The sequence below is a fragment of the Castor canadensis genome, chromosome 18, assembly GCF_047511655.1.
Source record: "Castor canadensis chromosome 18, mCasCan1.hap1v2, whole genome shotgun sequence".
Lineage (NCBI taxonomy): Eukaryota > Metazoa > Chordata > Mammalia > Rodentia > Castoridae > Castor > Castor canadensis.
This window is the reverse complement of record NC_133403.1, coordinates 38,526,404-38,551,791: the sequence shown is the minus strand read 5'-3', so window position 1 is coordinate 38,551,791 and position 25,388 is coordinate 38,526,404. Positions and strand designations below refer to the sequence as shown.

The following is a 25,388-nucleotide window of genomic DNA, read 5'->3' as shown; positions in this document are numbered from 1 at the left end:
GCCTGGTCTGGACCCCAATTCTCCTATCTTAAGCTTCCTGCAGTCACTGGGAAAACAGGCACACAGCGCCACCACACCTAGCTTTTTTTCCAGTTAAAATGGGGTCTCACCCTTACTCCTGACCCCTACCTTCTGCTGGCCTGGAACCACCATCCTCCTGCTCTCAGCCTTCAAAGTAGATAGGATTTAGGTGTGAGCCACCAGTGCCTGTCTTCCCTGGCTCTCTTATGTCTTCTTAGTCAAGGTCTTGTGGAGAGCTAATCCCAGCCTTTCTGTGGCTCTGTTTAAGGGTTTTACCATTGACTCTCTGGATGTTCTCTCTACCTAACCAGGACCACTGCCCCGGGGCATAGCAACAGCTGTGCGTTCCCACTCACATTCTGCTTTTATCTGGCAGAGCCATTAATTCCTTTCCTGTTCAAACTGAACCCACCCTCTAGACCAGCAAAACTCCCCCCCCCCCCCCCCCCCCCCCCCCCCCCCCCCGCCGCCGCCGCCACTGGGGTTTGCATGCAGCTTCATACTTGTTAGGCAGGTCCGCTATCACTTGAACTATGCCTTCAGCTAGAAAGTTGTTTTTGACAAATACTCTAATTTTATTTATTTTTGGTGGCACTGGGGTTTTAAGTCAGGGCTTCATGGTTGCTAGGCAGGTGCTCTACCATTTTTTTCTAATTTTAAAGATGTTCTTTGTGGCAGTGTTGCAGGCCAGTATTGAGAGTTCTTGCCTCCACAGGCCAAAGAATTGGCTCGTGAGGCAGCGGATTGACTCCTAAAACAACAAGGTCAGTACACAAAGTAGGATTTATTAGTGAGAGAGGAAAAGCTGCCCCTAGAAATGGACAGGGAGCCTGGAAAATTGGTAGCTCCCTGTTTTTACATAGGGTTTTTTATTTGGTCCTTTTTGTTGAGGAGGGGAGTCAGGAGTCAGGGGCGGAGTGGTCTTTTGACAGATCTCTGCAGGAACATATACACAGTCCTGTGAAAGCCTCCTGGTTATCAATCGCCTCGTGGCATTATGAGGCGTCCCCAGGGGGCCATGACTTGTGAAGCTGCGTGTCCCTTTACAGGATGTAGGGCTCCCAGTGCTCTCATGGGGGATGGGGGTGCTGGCTCATTTTTGTCTTCTGATACCCCAGAACCAACAAGTCCCCCCTCTAAGACAAGTACCCAACTGCTGTTGGGGAGAGGGGCAATGATTCGTGTGTCTGCTTCCTGTTGACAATGGGCAGTGGGGGGGTGGATAGGTGTGGTGGTACTTGTCTCAGGGGTTGACCCATGTAGTCTCCAGAGGCCCCCGATAGAACTGGATGGAGGGCTCATGCATAGAGGTGAGTATTCCTTGACTAAGAGTTGGAATTTGATCTATTGAACCTGTTGAGATATGAATCTGGAGAGAGCATTTATTATACAAGGCCCAAATAGGAATGTTAGTAGGAGCATAAAAAGGGGGTCAGAGGTAATGTCCAAGGAGCCGAGCTCCAGATGTTGTTCCAAAAGGACCACGAATTGGCTAGCTTACTGTTGTGAGGGGTTAGTGGTGTCTTTAAAGGCAAACACAAGCTGACTGTGAGGATGCAGAGGAATGTAAAAGAAAGCGTCTTTTAAGTCTAGTACAGAGTAATATTGGGCTTTTGAGGGTATTTGAGCCAATAGAGTATAGGGATTGGGAACAGTTGGGTGGAGGGAGGGGAATGACTGCTTTATTAATGAGCTGGAGATTTTGAACAAGTATCTATTTATCTGGTCCTTTTCAGACAGCAAGAATAGGAGAATTGTAGGGGCTGGAGCAACTGATTAGTAGCTTTACGGGATACTGTTTTTGATGTGGAAACCATGAGGGATCTTTAAATTTTATTTGAATAGGGAGGGCCATTTTTGTTCACATTACAGTAATTCCATCATCAGTCCACACTTGTTCCTGAAGAAGGGGACAACAGAAATATTCCCTGGGGGGAAGTAGAATTTGGACTTTAAGTTGGGACAATAAGTCTTACCCCAGCAGGGATATTGGAGTTTCAGGGACCACAAGGAAAGCATGACAGAAATGGAGGTTCCCCCAGGAGCAGGCCAGTGGCGGGGTGAAATAAAGCTCAAGAGGCTGGGTAGATTTGCCCCGAACGACTATTTTATCTTTGGACCTGGGACCTGGAGAGAAAGGGAGGACAGAGAAGTGGGCTCCACTGTCCAGGAGGAAAATGATCTTTCGTTTCTCTACTATTATGGCTACCCGAGACTCTTCAACATTGATGTCAAGAAGTAGAGCGTCTTAAGGAAGCCATCCAAAAGCATACTATGGTGGACCCAGAGTCACAGCAGGGAGAGGTTCTCCTCAAAGATAAATTTCTAAATCAGCCCCAGATATTCGTAAAAAAACTCCAAAAGTCTGTGGCTAAAGGGGAAAAGTCATTGAGCCAACTAATGCAACTTGCTATGTCTGTATACTACAACTGGGACCTCACTAAAAAGAAAAAAGATAAAAAACATCATGACCTCATCGCAGCTCTCAGGGAGTGCCCCACCTGATGGGGTCTACATCCCAAGTTTGCTACTGTTGGGGTCCGAGGTCATACACCCCTCAGAGGAACAAAAGACACTCATGATAATGTAAGCCACAAAGCAAGGTTTATTTCCAGCTAGCTGGGGTCTGGGTATCTGCCCGACGCAGTGAGTTTCAACAAGGATCCTGAATGCAAAGTTCAGGCTGCTTTTATATATTTTTTTTATTTTAAACATTAGTCATGGTCACACAGCAATTTTTATGGCCCCTGGGGTCACATATTTCTGATATCACCCACATTCTGGTGGTGGGGCAAGATTACTTGAAGATTACTTATCAGGAACTTGATAAACACCAGGTGTCTTAACTCATACTGTTTAGCAAGATTAACCAGGAACAGTCCCTGTTCCCAGAAACCATCCCACCTCCCTTTGTTCCAGTAAGTGGTGGCTTGGGTCATGTTCCTCATGGCCAGTTTCAGGCTGAGTGGGCTGCAAGCCTCAAAGGTACCCTAACATTTGTACCCTAACATTCCCCCCTTTAGTTGTTCATAATGAGGAATCATGCTCATCTGGGCAACGAGCGTAAACATTCTCAGGGCTAGGTAACTTTTCATATTGCTGTCTCAGGACCATGAGTTGGACTGTACTAATTCGATATTTCACGAAGGTCACTAGCTTATTCAGAATACAAGGACCAAAGGTTAAGATAAGCAGTAGTATGACCAGAGGGCCCACCAGGGTAGAGACCAAGGTAGTGAACCAGGGGGACCTATTGAACCAAGCTTCGAACCAATTTTCTTGGGCTTCCCTTTCCCGTTTCCTTTTTGCCAGTCCTTCCCTCACTTTAGCCATAGAATCCCTAACTACCCCTGAATGGTCAGCATAAAAACATTCCTCCTGGGCAGTCTCTCGTTTTGTAGGAAAGGCTTCCACCCAGCCTGAGAAAGTGTCTATCAGAACCAACAAATACTTATACCCATACCTTCCCGACTTTACTTCAGTAAAATCCACTTCCCAGCTCCATCCCGGCACCCTCCCCCATACCTGTGTACCTGTATGTAGGAGTGCCTTTTTGCTGGGTTACATAGCCTGGCACCCGGCACATTGGTCCACAGTCTTTTGAATCTGGGCGTTTGATGCGGGAACCAGAGGCGGGCTGACTCGAGGAGGGCGAGTAGTTTCTTCTTGCCTAAATGGTTGGCTCGATGTAAATTGGAGAGGAGAAACAGTCCTAACTTTTCAGGAAGGATCAGCCGCCCTTCGATATCACGATACCAGCCTTGCTGATTGGGCTCTGGGCATCAGTGATCTTGGATCCACTATTTGTGTTCCGGGGTGTACTCGGGTCGCAGTGGCAAGCGTGGAAGCTCGGGCACGGGTAAGGTCAGCGCTAGGGTCGTGGAAGCCAAAGCAGCATTTCAGGCCACTTTGTCTGCACGCCGGTTCCCTGTAGCTTCTGGAGTCTGGGCAGATTGGTGACCAGGTACATGTACTACCGCCACAGCCTGAGGCTTCTGCACCGCGATCAGTAGTCTCTGGATCTCCAGGAGGTTACATAGTTCCTTTCCTTCCACTGTAATGAAACCCCTTTCCCGGTAGATGGCGCCATGTACATGGACAGTGCCAAAAGCGTAACGGCTGTCGGTATAAACAGTCACTTGTTTTCCCTCAGCCCGCTCAAGTGCCTCTGGCAACACGATCAATTCGGCCTTCTGGGCTGAGGTCCCCGGGGGCAACGGGGCACTCCAAATTATGTTCCCACCTCGGTCCATCCCCGCTGCACCCACCTCACGCACCCCATCCGAGACGAAGCTTCTCCCATCGGTATACCATACCAGCTCACTGTTGGGTAAGGCTGAGTCCTGGAGATCAGGGTGCACTTGGGTAATTTCAGCTATGATCTCCTGACAGTCATGTAGAGGGCCTTCCAGGTCCGGATTTGGCAGCAAGGTGGCGGGGTTCAGAGAGACTGGTTTGGAGAAGAGGATGCAGGGAGCATCCAGCAAGAGCCCTTGGTAATGAGTTAGTCGGGCATTGGTCATCCATCTACCTGAAGGGTGCTTTAAGACCCCCTCTACTGCATGGGGGGTTACCACCTTCAGATGTTGCCCAAAAGTGAGCTTATCTGCATCCTTTACCATTAGGGCAACTGCTGCTATGATCCGCAGGCCAGCCCACTGCAACTGAGTCTAACCTTTTGGATAGATGAGCAACTGGACACTTCCAGGGCCCTAGGCGCTGCATTAGTACCCCTTTCGCTATCCCCCTCCTTTCGTCTACAAAGAGGGTGAAGGGCTTTAGAGGGTCTGGCAGACCAGGGCCGGGGCTCTCAGGAGGGCGGTCTTGAGCTCCTCAAAGGCCTTTTGTTGATCTGGCCCCCCAGGCCCAAGGGGCCTTGTCCTTAGTTGCCTCGTATAAGGGTTTTGCCAGTTTAGCATACCCCAATATCCACAGCCGGCAGAAGCCTGCCGTCCCCAGGAACTCGCAGACTTCTCGAGCCGAGGTGGGGACGGGGAGTCTGAGAATAGTTTCTTTCATAGCATTCGTTAACCATCTGGTTCCCTCTTTTAGTTCATACCCCAGGTAGGTGACTGTTTGTCTACAAATTTGAGCCTTCTTTGCACTGGCCCGATAGCCCAACTTCCCCAGCTCCTGGAGGAGGTCTCCAGTGGCTTGCCGGCACTCAGCTTCAGATGCGGCTGCCAGAAGCAAGTCATCTACATACTGCAAAAGTGTGACGGAACTGTGGCTCTGGTGATATGAGTCCAGATCCTGATTAAGAGCCTCATTGAACAGAGTAGGGGAGTTTTTGAAACCTTGTGGAAGTCTAGTCCATGTTAGCTGTCCGGGGGTTCCCGTATTTTCATCATGCCATTCGAAGGCAAAAATGTGTTGACTGTTGGGTGCCAGGGCTATGCTAAAAAAAGCATCTTTCAAGTCCAAAGTGGTATACCAAACATGGGAGGGGGACAAATGGCTCAGCAAGGTATAGGGGTTGGGGACTGTGGGGTGGATGTCCTCGACCCTCTTGTTTACTTCCCTTAAATCTTGGACTGGCCTATAGTCTTTTCCCCCGGGTTTCTTAATGGGGAGGAGTGTAGTGTTCCAAGCAGAATGACAGGGCTGTAATATTCTGGCCTCCAGGAGACGGTTAATGTGAGGGGCAATCCCCCTCTGTGCCTTGGAAGACATGGGATACTGACGGACTCGGATGGGCTGAGCCAAAGCTTGATTTCTACTATTACCGGGACTCGATGTTCTGCCAGCCCCACACCTGCTATTTCTGCCCAAGCCTGGGGGTAGGTTTGAATCCAATAAGCCATTTCAGGGGACCACTCAATAGGTTTCGGGGGAGGGTCCCTCAAGGAGAACAAGCAATGTTCATCCTCGAGAGACATGGTCAAGACTTGCAGGGGCTGTCCTTGTCCATCTGTCACTTTGATACCATCCGGCTCAAAGAGAATGTGAGCCCTCACCTTAGTTAGCAGATCGCGTCCCAGAAGGGGGGCAGGGCACTCAGGAATGACCAGAAAGGAATGGGTCACCTGATGTCGGCCCAAATCCACCTGATGCTTGCTAGTCCATTGATACGCCTTGGACCCAGTGGCTCCCTGTACGAGACTAATTTTCTGGGACAGTGGCTCAGTAGGTTTATTAAGGACTGAATATTGGGCCCCTGTGTCCACCATGCATCTCACGGGCTTCCCCTCCACATATATGGTTACCCAAGACTGGGGAGGGGATCCAAGTCCCGTCCCCTCTAGTCACTGTCCATTCCGGCTAATAGCACCCGGGTATCATTATTGGGCCTGCTATTTGGTCCCAGGCGACCCTGGAATTTGGGACATTCCTTCTTCCAGTGTCCATATTCCTTACAATAGGCACATTGTCCCTGGTCTAGCCTGGGTCAATCTCTTCAGGGACGTGAGGGGCCGGTCCGCCCAGAACTGGGTCTGGCCAGACCCTGGACTCCTGCTAGCAATATCTTAGCCATATCCTTTTGCTGTTTCTTGTTTTCCTTACTCTGGTGTTCCCTGCCCTTCTTCCGAATCTTTTCTTGTAGTTCCTGATTCTCCTTCCTAATTCTATCCTCTTGTTCTTCTGGGGTTTCTCGGGTGTTAAAAACCCTTTCGGCTACTTTCATCAGATCCCAGATAGTCATTTCCCCAAGTCCTTCCTGCTTATATAGTTTCTTCCTGATATCTGGGGCAGCCTGATTTATGAAGGATATTATCACGGCTGACTGATTCACCTCTGCTAGTGGGTCTAGGGGGGTATTCTGTCTGTATGCATCGTAAAGATGCTCAAGGAACACGGCTGGGCTTTCATTTTCCCCCTGCATTATTGCCTTTACCTTAGCCAAATTGGTAGGGCGGCGAGCTGCCACCCGGGGACCTGCCATAAGAGTCTGGTGGTAGACCCAAAGACTCTCCCTACCTTCTGCGTCCCCATAGTCCCAGTTGGGTCTGTTCAAAGGAAAACGATCATCAATCAGGTTCGGCAGGGTGGTCGGTCGTCCGTTGTTGCGGGGGACATTCTTTCTTCAGTGAGAATCTGCTTCCATTCCTCAGTGCTGAATAGAGTCTTAAGGAGCTGCTGACAGTCATCCCACGTGGGACTGTGAGTATGCAAAATGGACTCGAACAGATCAGTGAGGCCTCTAGGGTCCTCAGAAAAAGGAGGATTCTGGGCTTTCCAGTTGTACAGGTCACTACTTGAAAAAGGCCAATACTGATAGATGCGTCCCCCATCGGGACCAGCACCACCCAGGGCCCGCACCAGGAGGATGGGGGCCCCAGTGGAAGTGGAGGAGGGCTCCTCCTCTGGGGTTTCCTCTCGCTGCCTACGCGGCCTGAGTCCCCTCGCCGGTCTGGAGACTGGGGCAGGGGGTGCAGACAGGGAGGCTGACGAGTGGGAAGGCTCAGGGGCCCAGCTGCCTCTGGCTGGAGCGGTGCGGCAGCGGCAGCAGCATACAGCGGGGGATTTACTTCAAAATCTAAGTCTATCAAGGACAGATGGAGAATCGGTTCTTCCTGTAGAATAGGCTTTTTAGGGGAAGTAACGGGAATGGGGGTGTTCCCCGACACAGCCAGTATCATAGGCCGGTCTGCAGGTGACTCATGGATAAATGGCTGCAGCCAGGAAGGAGGGTCCTCTACCAAAGTCTGCCACATAAGGATATAGGGATATTGATCAGGGTGGCCGTGAAGACCGGGTCTATTAATGACCTCTCGGACCTTCTTAATCGTGTCCAAGGAGAAGGTGCCTTGAGGAGGCCAGTCTACATTGAAGGTTGGCCATTCCGCTGAAAAAAGGGTGTTAAACTTACCTTTCTTAATTTCCACGCCATAATTGTGTCCCTTAGCACGGATTTCTGAAAAATGACTCAGAAAGAGGGTGTTAGGAGTTACCTGAGCCTGTCCCATGATGATCAGGAGAGAGGGACAGAGGAGACAACAAAGAACAAGAGAGACAATTCCAGCAGACAAACAATTCGCACAGGACTCTCTAACATGCACAAGTACCGGCTGGTCAACCAGACTACTCTCACAGGCGTAATTCCATTCACACCAGATTCAGGATCCTTACCCAAAGACCACCCAAATGGCGTCCACTGAGGACGTCGGCATGGTTCCTGACTGTCGGGGATGTCTCCCACGATTTCCAATAGTGGAGCCTCTAGGGCTGTAACCCCTTCCTTCCACTCTATGAGAATTCTCAACCAAATTCAGACAGAGACTCTAAGTCCCTCCAAACGGAGGTGGCCAATCCTCCTTCCGCGGTCTTTCTCAACTAAACCTCGGTATCGGAGGCTGTTTGTTCCTCTCAGGGAGGGGCCAATATCTCGGTGGGACCTCCAGATGTTGGGGTCCGAGGTCAACCACCCCTCAGAGGAACAAAAGACACTCACGATAATGTAAGCCACAAAGCAAGGTTTATTTCCAGCTAGCTGGGGTCCAGGTATCCAGGTTTCAGTGAGGACCCCGAATGCAAAGTTCAGGCTGCTTTTATATATATATATATATATATATATATATATATATATATTTTTTTTTTTTTTTTTAATTTTAAACATTAGTCATGGTCATACAGCAATTTTTATGGCCCCTGGGGTCACATATTTCTGATATCATCCACATCCTGGTGGTGGGGCAAGATTACTTAAAGATTACTTATCAGGAACTTGATAAACACCAGGTGTCTTAACTCATACTGTTTAGCAAGATTAACCAGGAACAGTCCCTGTTCCCAGAAACCATCCCACCTCCCTTTGTTCCAGTAAGTGGTGGCTTGGGTCATGTTCCTCATGGCCAGTTTCAGGCTGAGTGGGCTGCAAGCCTCAAAGGTACCCTAACAGCTACCACTGTGGACAGGAGGGGCACTTCACAGGGAATGCCCAAACGGGGGACAGCCTGGGAGACAGCCCAAGCCCCCACCAGGACCTTGTCCCCTATGCAAAGGTAACCACTGGAGGTCTAAGTGCGGGGTGCCACCTCCTATGGATTGATGGGTCCCAGGGCCTCCTGTCCAAGAAGGTTACATTAGCGCTTCTTGGGGACTGTAACGTTGGGCTAAAAATTGGCTCTAAGGGCTGAGTTGGTCTGTTGGGGCCAGCTTGGCTATTTTTCTGGGATTTATTATGTCTGGTATTTACCTTGGTTTTCCCACTCTGAGTCTATAAGCAGCTTTTTGTTAGCTCTGTAAAGTTGTAAGCTCCAGCTAGTTCTGCAGTGTTTCCTGTAACTGTGACTGCATTCTATAGGAGGGTGAGGGGCAAACTCTGTAAGTATTTAACTCAGCTTCTGACACAGATCAGGGCTCAAGGCTTTGAAAAATTATTTCCCGAGTCCACTAGCATAATAAACTCCCTGCTTTCTGTAAAAATGGTTTCGGTGACTTTGTTTCCCTCTCCATTTCCTGCAACAGGTTGGGCTCAGGTGTGAAGCAGGGCTGGGTGTGGGCCTGGGCATGCACCACACCTGAGGCACCCCCGCTCCCCAGTATGAGTGACCCCATCCACCCAGGTATATGCCCCTGTGGCCCAACCCTCCTCCTCCTTCTATATGAGTGTGCATTTGTTTGTTTCCCCCTCATCCCTTTCTAGGGGAGTGGCGACAGGTCACAGTTTGTTGTTGTGTGTACCCGGCCGTGGCCGTGACTGGATGCGAGCTGGGCCCTTTCCATGGATTGCCCTAGCTACAGCAGGCAGCACTGCTGCACCCGGGGAGCCAGGTGGGCAGAGCCAGTGTCCCTGCAAGCATGAGCGCTTCCCCCCTCCCTTCGTGTGGAGGGTGAGGTTAGGGTGAGGTTAGGGTGCGTGTGTGGCACGTGAGGCCTTAATTGGTCCTCATCCCTGCTAAGTTCTGCACGGTGCTCTTGTCTCAGCTGGCGCCGGGCTCAGAACTGGTGTGGACCAAGGGGCTTGACAAACTAAGTACAGGAGTAATTCACAAAAGTCATAAGAAACTATGGTATGAGTTTCCCATGGGAAGCCAGGGTCCCAGTAAACACAGGGAGGGGAAGGAGGGCAGAGACAAACAAGGTGGTGAGAAGACTGAGGGAGCATCTGTTCCCAAAGGTCCGGGAAGAATGTTCGCCATGTCTTGCAAGGACAGAAGGGGCAACCTGACTCCTAGGTGAGGGAGGGGGAATGGAGCTGAGAGACACAAGACAATTAGGTGTGCCTTCTGGTCACTCCCACTAACTGGTACTGGAACACTGTCAGCCATACAAAATCTCCACTCTCAGGTCACTGCCTCCAGCAGAAGAGGGTACCGACTGGTTAGGGAAGAAGAAGAACAGTAGATGCCGAAACCAAACAGGCCTCCAGTGTAGCAAAAGGCATACCCGAATCAACCCTGTGCTTGGTCTCAACTCACAGGAAGGGAGCAGAGAGCACCTCCAGAGCCAGAATCACCATAAGGCCAAAGTTGACTAGGAGCTCTTGGTCCAATACCATGATGGGAAAAGTCCCTCAGGAAGACCAGGAACAGAGAGAGTCAGGGGGAGCCACACAGGGAAGGCTGCTTTTGGCTAGTCCTCAGCATGGGGTTTCCCCCAGCAGGAGTATCCAGCAGGGCGCCAGAGGCTCACGGGTGCACCTTAGGCAAACCTCTGCTGGCCTGGCACTCAGTCGTACTGACCTTGGTCCAGGAGAGGTGTCTCTTTGTGTGGTCGCCAGAAATGTAGTAGGCTGGTGTTGAGAGTTCTTGCCTCCATGGGCCAAAGAATTGGCTAGTGAGGCAGCGGACTGACGGGTGAGACAAAAAGGACAGCACACAGAAGTAGGATTTATTAGAGAGAGGAAAAGCTGCCCCTAGAGATGGACAGGGAGCCCAGAAAATTGGTAGCTCCCTGTTGTTTACATAGGGTTTTTTTTTTTTAATTTGGTCCTTTTTGTTGAGGAGGGGAGTCAGGAGTCAGGGGCGGAGTGGTCTTTTGACAGATCTCTGCAGGAACATATACACAGTCCTGTGAAAGCCTCCTGGTTATCATTCGCCTCGTGGCATTATGAGGCGTCCCCAGGGGGCCATGACTTGTGAAGCTGCATGTCCCTTTACAGGATGTAGGGCTCCCAGTGCTCTCATGGGGGATGGGGGTGCTGGCTCATTTTTGTCTTCTGGTCCCCCAGAACGAACAGCAAGGAATTGCCTACCTCTCCACATTGTGAGTACAAGAATTTCCCGTTGTTCTTATTGTTGAGCTTCAGAGAATGACTAAGGTGTACCTCAGACATAGATGAAAGTAGAAACTGGATACTAATGTCAAGCTCACCTCCCAAATACTGTCACTGGAGGATAGATGAGGGGGCTCCCACAGCTTCCCAGTTTCCACACAAAATCACAGGTCCTTGAGATCCACAAACATTGAAAAGCATTTCAAGGTGTTTCACAACAAGGAGTCTCACAAGGTGAAAGTTTTAGCAAGGATTTATTTTAGTATAACAGAATAAAGTACAGACAAGGGTGGTGGGGAGAGGAAAAGAGAGAGAAACATTTCCTGTTCCCCACACAGGAAATGAGAGCAAAGATTCAAGATTGTGGTTCGCCAGCTCTTAGTTTTATAGTGGAGAACTGGGGGAATACGTATGGTCAAAGATAATGGGTCTTTGGGTGGCTGAGATGGCTGACAGGAAGGGGTCACCTTCCAAATCACACCCTAAAGCAGACAATAGGATGCTTTAGAACTTCCTTTTCCTAGACATGATTATTTCTCCACCCATCCAAGGATCCTTGCAGCTCCTTAACATCTCAAAGAGGAAAGCAGAAGCAGGTAGCTCCTCTTTGTCTCCCTGTTTCAGTAACTTAGCATCTAAAAGATGGGAGGGGCCAGCTGCTCTGGCTCCCCTTATCCCAATGTCTGTCTGGCCCTTTAAATATTGATTAAAATAATTTCCCTGTCTTCACATCTATCTATCTATCCTGCTTCAAGTTGAACTACAATTTCAACTGAATATAACATTAGCGTTGGATAGTTAAATAAACAACTGAAACCCTCAGGAGGTTTTGGTGGGCACTTACTGTTGAGAATAAGAGAGTCTACAGAGGGGGCAGGGGTGGGGGGTTGGGAGTAGGAGGTGCAGGGGGGAGAAATGACCCAAACAATTTATGCACATTTGAATAAAGAAAAAAAAGAATAAAATGACCTATAAAACATTGTTCTTGTAATATTCTCAGATATGGAAAGCAAATTTCAGCTATTTCCATAAAATAAATTGGATTTTCCCATTTTTTCCATTAGTTAAAGAAGTTTCAATAGATGAGTATTACATTCTTGAAATTTAAATAAATTTCAGTAGTGGAAAAAAAAAGTCTACAAAAGTAAGCTTTTTCTGTAAATGACTGTTACTGGTGGTGGTCTCACAAGACCCTGGACAGAGACACAGATTGTAAAGCAGTAGCAAAGTTTCATTGAAAGGGGGAGGGAAGTATGGGCACCACAGAGGAGAGCTGTGGGCTCTATCCAGATGACACAGGGACCCTGATATCTGTTCAAAGGGCAATTTATAAGTTTTAAGGGCAGTTTTTGCAGAAGAGGCAAGATAATCGACAGGTTTAATTGACAAAGTCTTGTTATGTAACATAGGGCATTGTGTGTATGCACTTAATCTGAGTCCCATGTTTTTAATTTTATATATGAAATGTGACCAATATTCATAAGGTCTTAAGTAGAGGGCTTTACCTGAGAGGTTGCATTGAGGACAGATTTCCCTTTATGGACATGTGCCATTTTTCTGTCTGAACTGGCCAAGAGACTGACTCCTTTGTCTTTTGGGGGAACGTACAACTGCAGAGGAACTTACAAATGAAAAGGAATTTACAACTCAGGGGATGTCCCAGGATGGTACTGAGTGGTGTTGGAATTAAAGACCTTCTGGTGCTGAAAACAGACACATGAGACACACAGAAAATCTTGACAAGGCAATTTCTTTTGATCAGAAGAGTGCAAGCATGTGTTCACTCCAGCTGAGTGGACAAGTGAGCACAAAATGGTCGACAGTGGCCTCTCCTTATATCCCTGACGCAGTTGTACCTGCCCCTTACCTGGGATTTGTCCAGGTCAAAGGTTCTCAATTTTTCTCAATTAGCTAAAAGGCTTGGGGGATGGCTTAGGGCATGTAATTTGGCGGGGGCAATTTTTGCAGGCAATGGAGCTGTAAAAGAATACGAAAGAAGAAACAGGAACCCCTTAAACAACGCAAGTCACCTAAGATGGCGACCTGAGGAATTTTAAGTAATCTAGGAGGGTGACATATACTTTGACAGAAAAGATCATTTTTCTCACAGTAGGGATAAGGGGGAGTTCAGCATGGAGTGTCCTTTTGCTGAGGAGGGGAGTCCCATGAAGGGTTTTTTCTTTCCCTGTTACTAGGCTGCCTCAGGGCTACATAGGAAATATTTCGGCCTAGAGGTCCAAATGGTTTCCTTCACAATTATTCAGCTCTCCTGTTGCAATGCAGATGCAGCCACAGATTGCTTGGAAGTGAGTGGGTATGGCTGTGTGCTAATAAACTTTCTTTTCTCTTCTTTTTTAAGACAAGGTCTTGAACTTGTGATCCACCTGCCCCAGCCTCGCAAGTGCTGGGATTACAGGTATCCACCCGACTTAATAAACTTTCTTTTAAAAAAAAGAGGCAGTGGCTGGATTTGCCTGTGGATCATAATTTGCCGACCCCAGTTCTAGGAGAATTTTCCAAAGTTGTTTCATTCCAATTATCTAAATTCTTGTTAATTTAAGGGAATGTATTTTCATGTTTGTCACTGATGTTTTAGCAGGGTGTGGTGGTGCATATCTGTCATCCCAACATTCCGGAGGTTGAAGCAGAAAGATTGAGTGTTCTAGACATCCTGGCCTACATTAGGAGACCTTGTCTCAAAAAAGCCAGTAAATAAATAGTCCTTAATTTCCTTCAGCAAAGTGTTTTAACTGATTCCTTCCTTCCTCCAGTTTTCCTTTGTTTGTATAATATATGAGTAAATGTGCCATCTGCACACAACCTTCTTGAAAGATGTGAGTGTGTTAACTTCTTTTGTTTAGTTGGGCTAACTGAGTCCTTAATACTTGCTGATATTTGTACCAGCATCAACAAAGATGCAAGAATTAAACAGGAGGTATAAGGAAAATGGGGTTCAGAAATCAGGAATATAGAGAAACCTGGCATTGCCTCTCGTACCTTCTGTAAAGTCAAGTGTCAAAATTCCGCTTAGACAAAACATGTAATTATAAAGCCCTGTAGGTGCTCTTAGATGAGAAGTTGAGCCTTAGCTCTTTTCCTCAGCTCTGCTTAATTCTTCAGCTTTTAAATGGGGGATCATTCTCTACCTTTCCTCTTTTTATTTTAACAGGAAACTTCCATTTTAGAAGAATACAATATCAATTGGACTCAGAAGCTGGGTGCTGGAATCAGTGGTCCTGTTAGGTAAGAGTCACCTGTAAGAACTGGGGCAAAGTCACTCTGTAAAGGGCTATGTGGATGCATCCTGAATTACAGGCATCACCTGTGCCACGTTTGACAAAGAGCCTTAATATAACAAGTAGAAGATTTTTGCTCTGGTTTTTGTGCTTGGGATTGAACTCAGGGCCTTGTGTGTGTACCATTGAGCTACACCCCCAGCTCCTAATAGAGGATTTTATGTTAGGTTGGTTTTTCTTTCTTTTGACTCGTGTTTCTAGAACTATAGCTAAGTGACCAAGTCACATGGTCTGTAGTATGGAATAATTTAAGATGTCGAGACTGTGGAACCATTTTGAGAGTCATCTATAAGCCATCAGAGGCCATTACTTCTTTATTGGCATGTGGTGGTGAATTGATGTCACATGCCCAGGAAGCTGAGACCTGAGCAGAGGTGGCTGGGAAGAAGACACTTCTCTGCCTCTCCACCTGCTTCACTGGCAGAAGTTTGTTCTGAGGCACTTGGACATATCCTTGATTTAAGTACAATTCCTAAAAAATAGACTTGTGAAATTAATTTTCATTATAACACAGATGATTGCTGATTAATTTTTTTCCTTTCCAAATCTAGAGTCTGTGTGAGGAAGTCTACCCAAGAACGGTTTGCGCTGAAAATTCTTCTTGATCGTCCAAAAGCTAGAAATGAGGTATGGTCCTTTACTGCTTTGACTTGCCTAAATATTTGAGGTGCCTAAGAATTACTCTTTTTACAATTAAGGCAGCTTCCAGGAGAGAATACAGAGATGTCCAAACTTACCTGTCTTCCCTATGCATGTTACATTGTTAAGGAGTCCTGCATCTGTTGGCTTAGAGAGAGCTGTTAATTAGTAGAGTCTTTGTTTTCTTTTGGCCACGTCACATTATTTTTTAATTAATGTGATTGTTGTACCCTGACATTCAGGTTTACTTCAGTTTTTGCTTATTAAAAATGGTGCTTGAAAGATAGAGATAAAATAGGATGAGGAAAGGTAAGGTGCATGTTGTATAGAAGGTGCTTCTGCGGGAGGACTGTAAGGATATGTTTATGTGTAAGTATTTATATACATAGATATAGGTATGCATAAAATCTGGATGTAGTGATGACATGCTGTTAACATGTGTAATGAAGGATTCTGTTGCTTAAAGAGATCATTTCTGAAATAAAATGACTTATTTGCCAAATTTTTCATTTACTAACAGACAGGATAGTAGAAAGTAAATTTGTTGGTGAGGTTTTATTTGTGGTAAGAGCACTGAGGAGATAATCTGTATGTGAAGACACTGGTTTTGCTGGGGATATAGCTCAGTGGTGGAACATTTGCCTACCATGTGCAAGTCCCTGGGCTCAGTCTCCACTATCAGAAAAACAAAAAACCCCAAACTGTTTTCTTACATCATTCTGGGTGACAAAGTTTTCTACTGAACTAAGCTTATTCCTTGCACCTAGTGTAGTCAGATTTTGGTGGGAAGTTTGGAGAGAAAATGTTGGCGTCCCCTTTGCACAGAAACAGTTCCTCTTTTCTCTTTAAGGTACGTCTGCATATGATGTGTGCCACACACCCCAATATAGTTCAGATTGTTGAAGTGTTTGCTAACAGTGTACAATTTCCTCACGAGTCCAGCCCCAGGTAAGACTGCACAGGTCAGCACACAGCCCACCCACGTGCAGGCCCTGTATGACTCTCTTCCTCCCTCTCCCTGCCTTCTTGCCTTTTCCTTTAGAGTCTGGAAAACTTTCAAACATGTAAAAGCTGACAGAATTATGTAATGAACCCCCAAGTACTCATCACTGAGCTTCAACAGTTACCATCTGTCCATTTCCCAGCCCCCCGATTATTTTGATTACTTTCTCTTAAAAATTTTTTTTTTTTAAGGACTGAGGCTATCATCTGTGGTAGAGCACAAGACCTTGGGTTTGCTCCTCAGCACTGCCAAATAAATAAATTAATTAAAATTAAAATTAAATTAAGGGCTGGGAGAAGTGGTACATATCTATAATTCCAGTCAGAGGCCGAGGCAAGACTATCTGGAATTCATGGCTTGTCTGGGCAATGTAGCCAAGCCCTTGTCTAAGGAAAAAAATCTTTATTGTATTTCAAATCAGTGCAAAGGGACCACATGTTATTCCAGGCAGTTTTAGAGGCTGATACAGCAGAATACTCTGTTGCTTATTCTGACTTTTAAAGGAAGAAATTATCATTATTCTTTTAGCTGCCAAATGCTTGGCAAGCACGCTAGGTGGTGTTGGAGTCCTCTCCGCTGGGGAACCTGTGATGTAAATCCACCATCATGCAGTGTGTTAGGCACTAGAGAGGTGCGTCCATCACGTGCTGTGATCATTAGGGAAGAGAGAGCTACTATAAGTGTAGTCTGGGAGGTGTGATGTCTCACAGGGGCTATGTGAAGGCTAGGACCCGAAAGGAGAGTAGATATTTTACAGGTGAAGACAGAAGGTGGAATTTAAAAAACAAATGGGAAATTAAGTGATTATTTTTCACAACTGCTCTGTTGGTGAAAGCATTTGGATGGAAGCTGGAAGCATTTATATCAAAGAATGGTAACCAAGTTAGATTTTTTTTCTTTTTTCTTCTTTTTTTTTTTTGAGAACATGAGAATTTTTGCTCTTATTTAGTTGCTTCGTTACTCAACTTAGGAAGTAGTTACACACTGTAGCTGAGATCTCTTTAGGTCAGTTTTTTAATGTTTCAGGCTTTTTTTTGGTTTTGGTTTTTTTTTAACTTAACAAAATCAAATGCTTTCAAACAGGGCTCGACTCTTAATTGTAATGGAGATGATGGAAGGGGGAGAGCTATTTCACAGAATCAGCCAGCACCGGCACTTTACAGAGAAGCAAGCCAGCCAAGTAACAAAGCAGGCAAGTTAACCCCGGGTACCAGTCAAACTGCCAGCTGTGTTGGTTAACCACTGCGATTTCATTAGGGGATAAAAGAAAGCTTAACGAAAAGCTCTATTTGACTTCTCATTGCCTGCTTTGTTATGTAATCAGAAAGGATGTCTTGACAGGAGAAATGTAACCCCTTTTGTACTCGGGGGGTGGGGGGAGAGGAATGTATCATTAATTGGTTGCCAACTGTTTCCTGAGGCTTACTGTAAGATAAAATTAAATTGAAAGGAAAATAATCTTACCTCCTTCATTGACTGTTGCGATCTTTAAACATAGTGCTTCCATATTATTGGACTTTGAAATAAAATGCTGTTGATACCACCTGGAAGATCATATGGTACAAAAATTTGTTGTAAAACATGTATATAAAATGCTTCTTTCATGAGCCACCTGTCTATATTTTCAGAAGATTTTAATAGCATTCTCAGATCTTTGTAATTCTGGGTTATTTGTATCTTATCATTATATTTTATTATAGAAATTATTTAATTCATATTCAATACTAGGAATCTGACTGGTATGAATCTCTTGTAGAGGTGAAAAGCTAAACCCTCCAGGCATATCTTCAGACCAAGCAAGCAGGGCAAAGAAAAGCAGGAAGTATAGCCCAATTAGGTTTTAATCAAAGACACTTCCAAATTTTTCATGATAATTTTCAAGCATTTTTGAATGTCTCTTTTCTGATTGATTAGGGGGAATTGATATTTGGAATGCTGAGAAAATTCTATACTGAGAATTGTAGAATAGTAGAATCTGTTCTTTCAATTAAACTTTTTAGATTCTTTCATTTTTCAAATATTAGGACTAATGGATGAGCTCTGATAATCATCCATAAAACCAAAACCACTCAAGTCCACACAAACAGGCAACATTTCAACAAGATGAGAACATCAGTTGGAAAAATCAATCAGCTGGCTTGAAGATGGAGCCTGCCATTCAGCTCCCTAGAGTACAGTTCTCTTCTGAGCCAGGTAGTCCTGCTGGAGGCTGGCTGGGAAACCTATGCCTGCTGAAGACCGCCAGCTTAGCATTTCCTTGGCAGTGGCTGTCACACCTCAGATGAATAAAAGTGGGAGCATTTCATTTTTCCATTTCTTACAGGATGTAATCATCAATGTGTTCTGACAAAGAGTTGTTTTACTGTCATGTTTTTTGTTGTTTGTTAACAAAGTATAGGTTGTAGTTAAACTGAGCTTAATTCATCTCTAGTTGTTGGTACCACAAGTCTTTCTTAATTTCTACATTGAAATTGAAAGTGACCCACAGTTTGCTTTTTTAACATCCTGAGATTTCTGCCATAGGGGTGTTAGAGGTTGTTCTTTTCTAAGAGGTGGTTGCTCTACTGTGTCTTTTCAGATTGCTTTGGCTCTACAGCACTGTCACTTGTTAAACATTGCGCACAGAGACCTCAAGCCTGAAAATCTGCTTTTCAAGGATAACTCTTTGGTGAGAAAATTTGCTTTTCTACATTTTAGTGCTGCCACTCTTAGTTCAGGAGTATACATGTGTTTGGAATGCTCTGAGTCCACGGCGGAGTCATTAGGCCAAAGTGCTTCCAACAGCTTCTTTCTTCCACTTGTTCCCTTGTTAGAGGCTCAGAAATTTTACTATACTCCTGGCATTGATAATTTTGGATGATAACAATATGTATTTATGGAACTTATTATTTTGAATATTATTTGGAGGGTCTTTGGGAAGGGGCAGGAATCTATGTGTTGTTATACATCACCCTAAAACTTAAGTTTCATTTGCTATTAAACCTGATAAGGTGTTCTTTTCCCTTTATTCCCTCCCATGGCCCTATACCCCACCAATAATTTGCTCTAGCTGTCATGAAGCTTATGACTGATATTCAGAGTGAAGCAACACCCTGGATTGATAAGAGGTAATGGGCCTATAAAATGAAGGCCAGTAGTCTAAGACCCTGATTTCAGAACTGCCTTTTACAAGTTACAAAGCAAGTCAACTAAGTGAGTGGGTAGTAATCCCTTTCTTCTCTGTTACTCAATATGAATTGTTGTCTGTAGACCTGGAGACAAGTTATTCATAGGCTCAAGTCTCAGCCAGAAATTTGTAAGGCCTCAGGGTCACATGTCTTAGACCTAGATTTTTCTTTAATGTTTACTAAGAACTGTGGAACAGTGACTCGTTTGTTTTATTCCAGGATGCTTCAGTAAAATTGTGTGACTTTGGATTTGCTAAAATTGACCAGGGTGACTTGATGACACCCCAGTTCACCCCTTATTATGTAGCACCTCAGGTAAGCAGGTGCTTTTTCTTCCCGAAGATGCATGACCAATTTGCCTGCAGACTCATGTTTCTTCTATTCCTGTACCATAAATAAGCATGTACTATAGATGAGGGAAGGAGGCACTCAGCTTCTGAAACCTGCAGATCGCTTCATTTGGTATAGATTTGTCTTTCTTTTAAAATCAACTTTTATTGAGCTATGATTTACAGGTAGGATTTGCATACTATAAAATAGTGTAGCTCCTTTCTCTTATGAAGGATACATTCCAGGGCACCCAGAGGATGCTTGAAAAAGCAGACAATACTAAACTTACATATAGTATGTTTTTCCTATATATAAATATCTATGATAAACTTTGGTCTTTTCACTTAAGGAAGTACTTTATGGCTTCCCTTTGGCATATCTGAATTGTCAGCATCACTACTAGTACACTTTGGGGCTGTTATTCAGTAAAATAGGATTATTTGAACATAGGCACTGTGGTACTACTGAGATAATTGATGTGAGAACTGAATTGGCTGCTCAATGACTAACAGGTGGGGAGTGTAACAAAGGGAAGACTCAAGTTCTAGGTGATTGAGAAGGGTGGCACGAGATAGTACAAGATTTCTTTATACTATTTAGAACAGCACACAATTTAAGACTCATGATTTCTGCAATTTTTAGACTATAATTAACTGCCAATAACTGAAATCACAGAAAACAGAACCACAATAGGGAGAATACCATCTTTCTACCTCAGGTGTAGTTTGATGAGTTTTGACAAGTGCATACTCCAGTGACCACAACCATAATGAAATACAAAACATTTCCATTTCTTCACAAGCTGCTTTGTGCCTCTGCAATCAGTTTCCTCCCATCTGAACCCCTAGTCCTAGGCATCCACTGATAACGCCTTCTGTCATTGCTGGTTGCTTTTGTTGAACATCACAAAAATGGAATCATGGACTTTGTAGGTTTCACTTTTGCTCAGCATGATGTGGAGATTAATCTGTGTTACTGCGTGTATTAGTAGTTTGTTTTTTCTACGGCCAAAATACAATTGTTTTTCCATACACTGACTGATGATGACCATTTTGGGTTGTTTCCTGATTTGGGCTATTCATTCACTTATAAGTTTTATCAGCCATAGTTTCCCATCTATAAGTATCTTTTTTCAAAATGGCTTAACCATTTCGTTTTTACCAGGATTTTTTTTTTTTCCCAAGAGTTCTAGTTGAGCCAGTAGCTCACAGTAGTTACAATCGTAGCTACTCAGGAGGTGGAGATTGCGAGGATCAAAGTTTAAGGCCTAGGCAAAAAAGTTTTTGAGACCCATCTCAACCAATAGGGTATGCTTATCATCCCAGGTATTCAGGAGGCTGAGGGAGGCTGAGGTAGGAAGGATCTTGATTCCAGGTCAGCCCCTGCAAAAAAGGTCACAGGCCCCACCTCAACAAAAAAGCTGGACGGTGATGTGCTCCTGTCATCCCAGCTACTGCAGGAAGCATACATAGGAGGGTCATGGTCCAAGCTGTCCTGGACAAAAAGTAAGACCCTGCTGGGTGCTGGTAGTTCACGCCTGTAATCCTAGCTACTCAGAAGGCAGAGATCAGAAGAATCACAATTCCATGCCAGCCTGGGCAAACAGTTTGCGAGACCCTATCTCAAAAAAACCTATCACAAAAAAGGCAAGGTGTAGGCCCTGAGTTCAAATCCCAGGATAGTTAACACACACACACACACACACACACACACACACACACACACACATTCATTATCTTAATAGTTCTGAAGATGAGAAGTCTAAAATGGTACTCAGTGGGTATAATTAGGGTATCAGCAGGACTGTGTTTCTTCTGGAAGCTTTAGGGGAGAATCCATTCCTTGTTTCTTCTAGCTTTTAGAGGCTGCCTGCGGTTTTGTCTTTTGGCTTCTTCCTTCATCATGAAAGCCAGGAGTGTGACATTCTTTTTTAATTTTAACAGAGCCTTTTGTTCCTAAGAACCACGGGCATGATAATTTTCCCTCCCTCCCTCCTTCCTTCCTTCCTCTCTTTCTCTTTTGTACATTGACTTTTTAATCCTAGGATCTTATTAAGTTTACTTACTAGTTCTACTAAATCTTTTTGTAGATTTATTAGGATTGTCTACATACAAGGTCATGTTGTCTGTAAATTAATACACTTTTGGTTTGTATGTTCCACTATATTTGCCTTTTCTTTTCCTTGCTGTATTGTACCTAGCAACTAGGACTACCAGTTGGACACAAATTGAATGTAAGTGATAAGAGCAGATATCCTTGCCTCATTGCGGATCTTAGAGGAAGAAAATGTTTAATCCTTCACCACTGGAAGTATGATATTGTTAGTTTTATACGTGTTTATTATCAGGCTAAGCAAGTTTCTGTCTGTTCTTAGTTTACTGCAAGTGAATGTATGTTTAATTTTTTTCCAGTGCTTTTTCTCTGCATCTGTTTAGTCAACAGTATTTTTTCCTTTTTGTTAATATAATGAATTACATTTATTTTTCAAGTGTTACCAATATTACATTCCTGGAATAAACCCCACTTAGTCATAGTATGTTCTTCTGCTTCAGAGGGATTTTGTGTCTTTTAACAGGAGAGATATTGGTTCATAATTGCTTTTTGTAATGCTGGTCTCATGAAAATTGTAGGAAAGTGACTCTTAACTGATTTTTTTTCTTTCATTCGTATGTCTTACTGTTTTCTGAAACAGTGTGTATAAAATCAGCATACATACTCCTCAACTTACCATGGAATCATGTCCCAATAATCTCTCTGTAAATTGAAAATACTATTAAGTTGAAAGTACATTTGATATACCCAGCTTTCTGAACACCAAACGTAGCAGTATAGTACACAGAATAGCAGCTGTTTGCTGTTGTGATCACACGGCATGCAACTTAAAACTTACTGTGCTTAGAATTTTTCTTTCTTTTTTTTATTATTGATATGTGCATACAATGCTTGGGTCATTTCTCCCCCCTGCCCCCACCCCCTCCCTTACCTTCCACCCCGCCCCCTTCCTCTCCCCCCAACTCCCTCGATACCCGGCAGAAACTATTTTGCCCTTATCTCTAATTTTGTTGAAGAGAGAGTATAAGCAATAATAGGAAGGAACAGGGTTTTTGCTGGTTGAGATAAGGATAGCTATACAGGGAGTTGACTCACATTAATTTCCTGTGCGTGTGTGTTACCTTCTAGGTTAATTCTTCTTGATCTAACCTTTTCTCTAGATCCTGGTCCCCTTTTCCTATTGGCCTCAGTTGCTTTTAAGGTATCTGCTTTAGTTTCTCTGCATTGAGAGCAACAAATGCTAGCTAATTTTTTAGGTGTCTTACCTATCCTCACCTCTCCCTTGTGTGCTCTCGCTTCTATCTTGTGATCAAAGTTCAATCCCCTTGTTGTGTTTGCCCTTGATCTAATGTCTGCATATGAGGGAGAACATATGATTTTTGGTCTTTTGGGCCAGGCTAACCTCGCTCAGAAAGAATTTTTCATTTATTTTTGGACCATGGGTTGACCCTGGGTAGTTGAAACTTCTGAGACCAAAACCACAGATAAGGGAGGGCTACTATAGTACATTATATAGTGTTTTCTTCCATTTTATTATTTAAATTTTATTTTTATTTTTGACACAGGGTCCTCCTACGTAGCCCAGGCTGGGCTTGAACTTGTGATTCTCCTGCCTCAACCTCTTAAGTTCTCAGATGCCTGTCTTATTATTTTCATTTTGGGGTGTTTTTTTCTTGGCATAACTGTTTTAAGATTTACCTGTGTTGAGGCATGTGTCAATAATTCATTCATTTTTACTCCTGAGAGGTATTCTGTTACCTAGGTTTACTATAAAATATTGATAGACATTTGGTTTTTCCCTAGGTTCTGGCTGTTGCAAGTAAAGCTGTTTATAAACATTTGTGTAGTTTTCTTTTCTTGTCTCTGGAGCAAATACCTACAAGTGGAATTGCAAGGTCATGTGTAGGTGTATGTTTAACTTGTTTAGAAACTACCAAATTGTTTTCCAAAGTGACTGTATCAGTTTCTATTCCTACCAGCAAGGGATGATAGTTTTAGGTCCTTTATACTCTCACCAGCATGTGTTGTGCTCATTTTCATTTTAGTCATCTTAGTGACATTTCACTGTGGCTTCAGTTTGCATTTCCCTGCTCACTAAGAATGGGGAGCATCTTGGGCTTCTTTCACTACTCTGTATTTGCTTTGCTGAAGTGTCCGTTCACATCTTTTCCTCATTTTTTTACACTGAGTTTTGATTTCAAAGTTCTTTGTATATTTTGGATGTGAGTCCTTTATTAGACATCTGCTTTGTGAAAAGTTTCTTCCAGTCTGTGCCTTATCTTTTCCTTCTTTTAACAATGTCTTTTTATCAGCAGATTTTAGTTTTGGTGAAAGCTAGTTCATCAGAAAAAGTTTAATGTCCTGTGCTTTTGCTGAGAATTAAACCCAGGGCCTCCCACTTGCAAGGCAAGTGCTCTGCCACTAAGCTATGTCCCCAGCTTCCCCCTCTTTTTTTCCTCCTCTCATCTCCTTCCCCATCTCCTCTCCCTTCCCTACTCATTTTTTGAGATAAGGTCTCACTAAGGAGGTCAGGCTGGGCTGGAACTCTCCATACTGCCATCCTCCTGAGTATTGGGATTATAGACCAGCACCACTACACCTGGTCAAATAATCTTTGTTTAACCTAAGATCAGAAAATTTTTCCCCTATGTTGTAGAAATTTTATATAGCTTTAGGTTTTACATTTAGGCTTATATGATCTATTTGAGTTAATTTTTGTAGAATGTACTAGGTATAGTGTAAGTTTGGATATATAGTTGATCCAGCACATTTGTTGTAAAGGCTGTCTATTGTTTTTGAGTCTTTGTCAAAAAATGAGTTGAACAGACTGATGGAACGGCTCAAGTGGTAAGAGTGCCTGCCTAGCAAGCATGAGGCCCTAAGATCAAACCCCAGTACTGCGAAAATATCAGTTGAACATATAGGTGAGTTTGTTACTGGACTCTGAATTCTACACTGCTGATCTCGTTACGTGACTTTATACTACTTACAGTGACTTGGTTACTGTGGCTTTAGAATAATTCTTGAAGCAGGGAGTCTTAGCCTTCCAGTTTTGTTCTTCAGAGTAGTTTTGGCTATTCTGATTGCTTTGCATTTCCATTTGAACTTTATAATTATATAAGCTAGCTATAGATCTTATAGGGGGCATTGAAAGTAGCCTTGTCCAGGTTACACAAAGCAACAGTACATCCCTGGCAGGGTTAGTGTTTTGTTATCTGCCACCATCAGCAACTCCATGGGCTTATAGCTAAGGCAGTACCAATGGGTGTGGGCATAAAGTACACTAGCACAAAGCCTCAGCATCCTGTCACCTCTCAAGGAACAGTAGGGTTGCTAGTCCCATCCTTTTTACCCCATAGTCCTGCCACATGAGACAGTGCAGAACGTGGCCAGTATGGTAGCCCCACAGATGGCAGTGTCTACCTCTTTGTTGCTCTTAACACCCAGACCAGTGTGACTGTTATCATCTCTGATGGTCCTTGCCTGTCTGGCCAGTGTGGGTCTGCTTTTGCATAGGCATAAAGGACAGCCCTAAGGAAAGCTAGCCATCGTAGACTCCTTGATAGGCAGAGAGAGAGAAAAATCTTCTCCTTGAGGATAAAGATAAAGCAACTTGATCTTTGTGTCTCTGGCCTGGGCATGTTCTTGACTAGTTAAATGACTGGTTGTAAGAAGACAAGGTTTATCTATTTATTTATGGTGGTACTGGGTTTGAACTAAGC

General features: G+C 44.3%; 1 protein-coding gene across 6 annotated transcripts in view; it reads left to right on the top strand.

The window, feature by feature from the left end:
• Positions 1-25,388, top strand: part of Mapkapk5 (MAPK activated protein kinase 5) — a 43,968-nt gene that overhangs the window by 7,216 nt on the left and 11,364 nt on the right. For all 6 annotated transcript variants that reach the window (XM_074061192.1, XM_074061193.1, XM_074061191.1 and 3 more), the window contains exons 2-7: positions 14,349-14,422; positions 15,027-15,102; positions 15,965-16,062; positions 17,201-17,309; positions 18,696-18,785; positions 19,504-19,599. In XM_074061192.1, the coding sequence (XP_073917293.1) occupies positions 14,349-14,422; positions 15,027-15,102; positions 15,965-16,062; positions 17,201-17,309; positions 18,696-18,785; positions 19,504-19,599 (543 nt within the window). The remainder of the gene's footprint in view (positions 1-14,348; positions 14,423-15,026; positions 15,103-15,964; positions 16,063-17,200; positions 17,310-18,695; positions 18,786-19,503; positions 19,600-25,388) is intronic.